Source organism: Gastrolobium bilobum, unplaced genomic scaffold (genome assembly GCF_033153095.1).
Source record: "Gastrolobium bilobum isolate Gb01-03AN ecotype WA unplaced genomic scaffold, APGP_CSIRO_Gbil_v1 utg5831, whole genome shotgun sequence".
Taxonomy (NCBI): domain Eukaryota; kingdom Viridiplantae; phylum Streptophyta; class Magnoliopsida; order Fabales; family Fabaceae; genus Gastrolobium; species Gastrolobium bilobum.
Genome location: NW_026898041.1, coordinates 399,693 through 401,826, shown reverse-complemented (window position 1 = coordinate 401,826; position 2,134 = coordinate 399,693). Strand labels below are relative to the sequence as shown.

General features: G+C 37.3%; 1 protein-coding gene across 1 annotated transcript; it reads left to right on the top strand.

The window, feature by feature from the left end:
- The first annotated feature begins 267 nt into the window (after positions 1–267).
- On the top strand, positions 268–1,264 carry LOC133312349 (GATA transcription factor 2). Its single transcript, XM_061513524.1, has 2 exons — positions 268–456; positions 789–1,264. Exons 1-2 carry the CDS (start codon positions 268–270, stop codon positions 1,251–1,253), a joined length of 654 nt encoding a protein of 217 aa, XP_061369508.1. The 3' UTR covers positions 1,254–1,264.
- The last annotated feature ends 870 nt before the right edge of the window (positions 1,265–2,134 follow it).

Below are 2,134 nucleotides of genomic sequence, written 5' to 3'. Positions count from 1 at the left end.
GTAACCTTTTATCTAATTTTTTTTTTCCTCCTCTTCTCTTCTCTTCTCTTTATCAGTGTGAGTGTTTAGTTTAGTATTGTGATATTGTGAGTGCATGCTCACAGTCTCACTCATTGCACGTTTCCCTGTTCCCCCTCTCCATCAATATATCTATCCTTCTATCCTATCTCCTCTTCTCTGTATCGAAACCCCCAAACAAACCCCATTCTCTCTCTCTCTCTCTCTCTTTGAGTGAAACAAAGAAAGAACAAAAATTAAAAAAAAAACATGGACATGTACGGTTCCATTTCCACCTCTCCAGATTGCTTGCGAATTGATGACCTTCTTGACTTCTCCAACCACCCTCTCACCACCGCTGATTCCGACCACCACCAACACCTTCCTCCGCCGCAACACCCTTTCACCCACCAATTCTCCGACGACTCCAATTTCTTTACCAATTTCCCTTCCATCCCCGTAAGCCTATACTACATCTACATCTCCCATTCTTTTACTTTCTTTTTCATTATTATTATTATTTTCGTTAGTTTCATTTCCACTCATTTTTATTTAGGGTTTAGTGTTTCTAGTATAAAATGAGACATCATGTGATTTTGAGATTTGAAAAAAAAAAATTATAAATATTTTTCGAAAAATTCATGTTGTATATATAAAAAAAAACTCTTGAAAATCATGAAATTTAATTTCTAAAACTGAATATAAGGTAGTTTTGGATTATAGAGAAAAACATTTTTCTTTTATTTATTTATTTACTTATTATTATTATTATATTTTTTTAATGGCCCCAGAGCGAAGAAGCAGCGGAACTCGAATGGCTTTCTCAATTCGTCGACGACACGACGTCGTTTCACGATTTCCCACCGAACCAGATCATGCCAATGGGATCATCTCACGCGACGTCGTTTCTTAACACTAACGATATTAGTAATAAGAATAATTCCAAATCATCGTCGGGCGCTCCGGTCACCGGAAAATCAAGATCGAAGAGGGAGGCGAACGGGACCGGAGAGGCAGGGGTTCAGAGGTGCAGCCACTGCGCATCGGAGAAAACGCCGCAATGGCGAACGGGACCGCTGGGGCCGAAGACGCTGTGCAACGCTTGTGGTGTGAGGTTCAAATCGGGTCGGCTCGTACCCGAATACCGACCCGCATCTAGCCCCACATTCGTGCTGACTCAGCACTCCAACTCGCATCGGAAAGTCATGGAGCTCCGTCGCCAGAAGGAGCTGCTCCGTCAACAACACCAGCACTAGCAAGAGCAATGCTACCGTCACAAGCACGACTTCAAAGTCTGCTGACGTGTCCCTTGTCGGTGCTCTTTTTTTTTTCTTTCTCTCTCTTTATTTTCACATTACTTTAATATTATATTACTATATTATGGTGTATCCATTATTATCCAGTGCCATTTGCTCAATATGACAACATTCAATAATCAGTACCACAAATTGTCAAACAGAGTTAGTACTTTAATTATTTTTCTTTTTTGGTTTCTTTGATGTTTGTTACTTGGAAGGCTCTCTGATCTCAAATTGAGTAAAATTTTGGTTTTCTTTATTTATTTATTTACTTTATTTTATTTTTATATCTTCTTGTGGGTTGGCTAGGGAAGCTACACTAATGAGGGCAATTGAATTGACCTTTTGTGAGGAAAAAAAGAAGAAAAAAAGGTGGTTCTTTATTGTTAGGGTTTTAAAGCTTCAAGTCCTCAACTACCATTTGCTGCTTTTTCACTTCTTCCACCAAACTCACATTCAAAGTATGAGACTAGCACGTGACATAGCGCCAAATGAGGCCAATTTTGGATACAATATTAATCCTGCTCAGAATCTCAGATCCTGTATGTATTAGAAATGTTATTTTATATATGGATTTTATAATTTTCATGTTGAAGGAGAATTGAAATCTCATATTGTATAGATAAAAAGTACGTAGGATCCATGTGTTAGAAAAAATTATATGTAGAACTCATGTCAGCACGGAAATTGAAGGGTGTGTAAGAAAATTATAATTCTCATGTTAAATGAGAATTATAAAACTCTTTGTATATGTATATATACACGTGAGTATCGATCGTTTAATGTTTGTTTAAAATTCTTGATCGCGATATAAACATAATTATTAACCTATATATTAT

Bases quoted from the DNA above. Each gene is read 5' to 3' on its own strand.
- LOC133312349 (XM_061513524.1), top strand. From the start codon at position 268: ATGGACATGTACGGTTCCATTTCCACCTCTCCAGATTGCTTGCGAATT. The intron at 457-788 runs GTAAGCCTATAC...TAATGGCCCCAG, and splicing joins CCAATTTCCCTTCCATCCCC to AGCGAAGAAGCAGCGGAACT.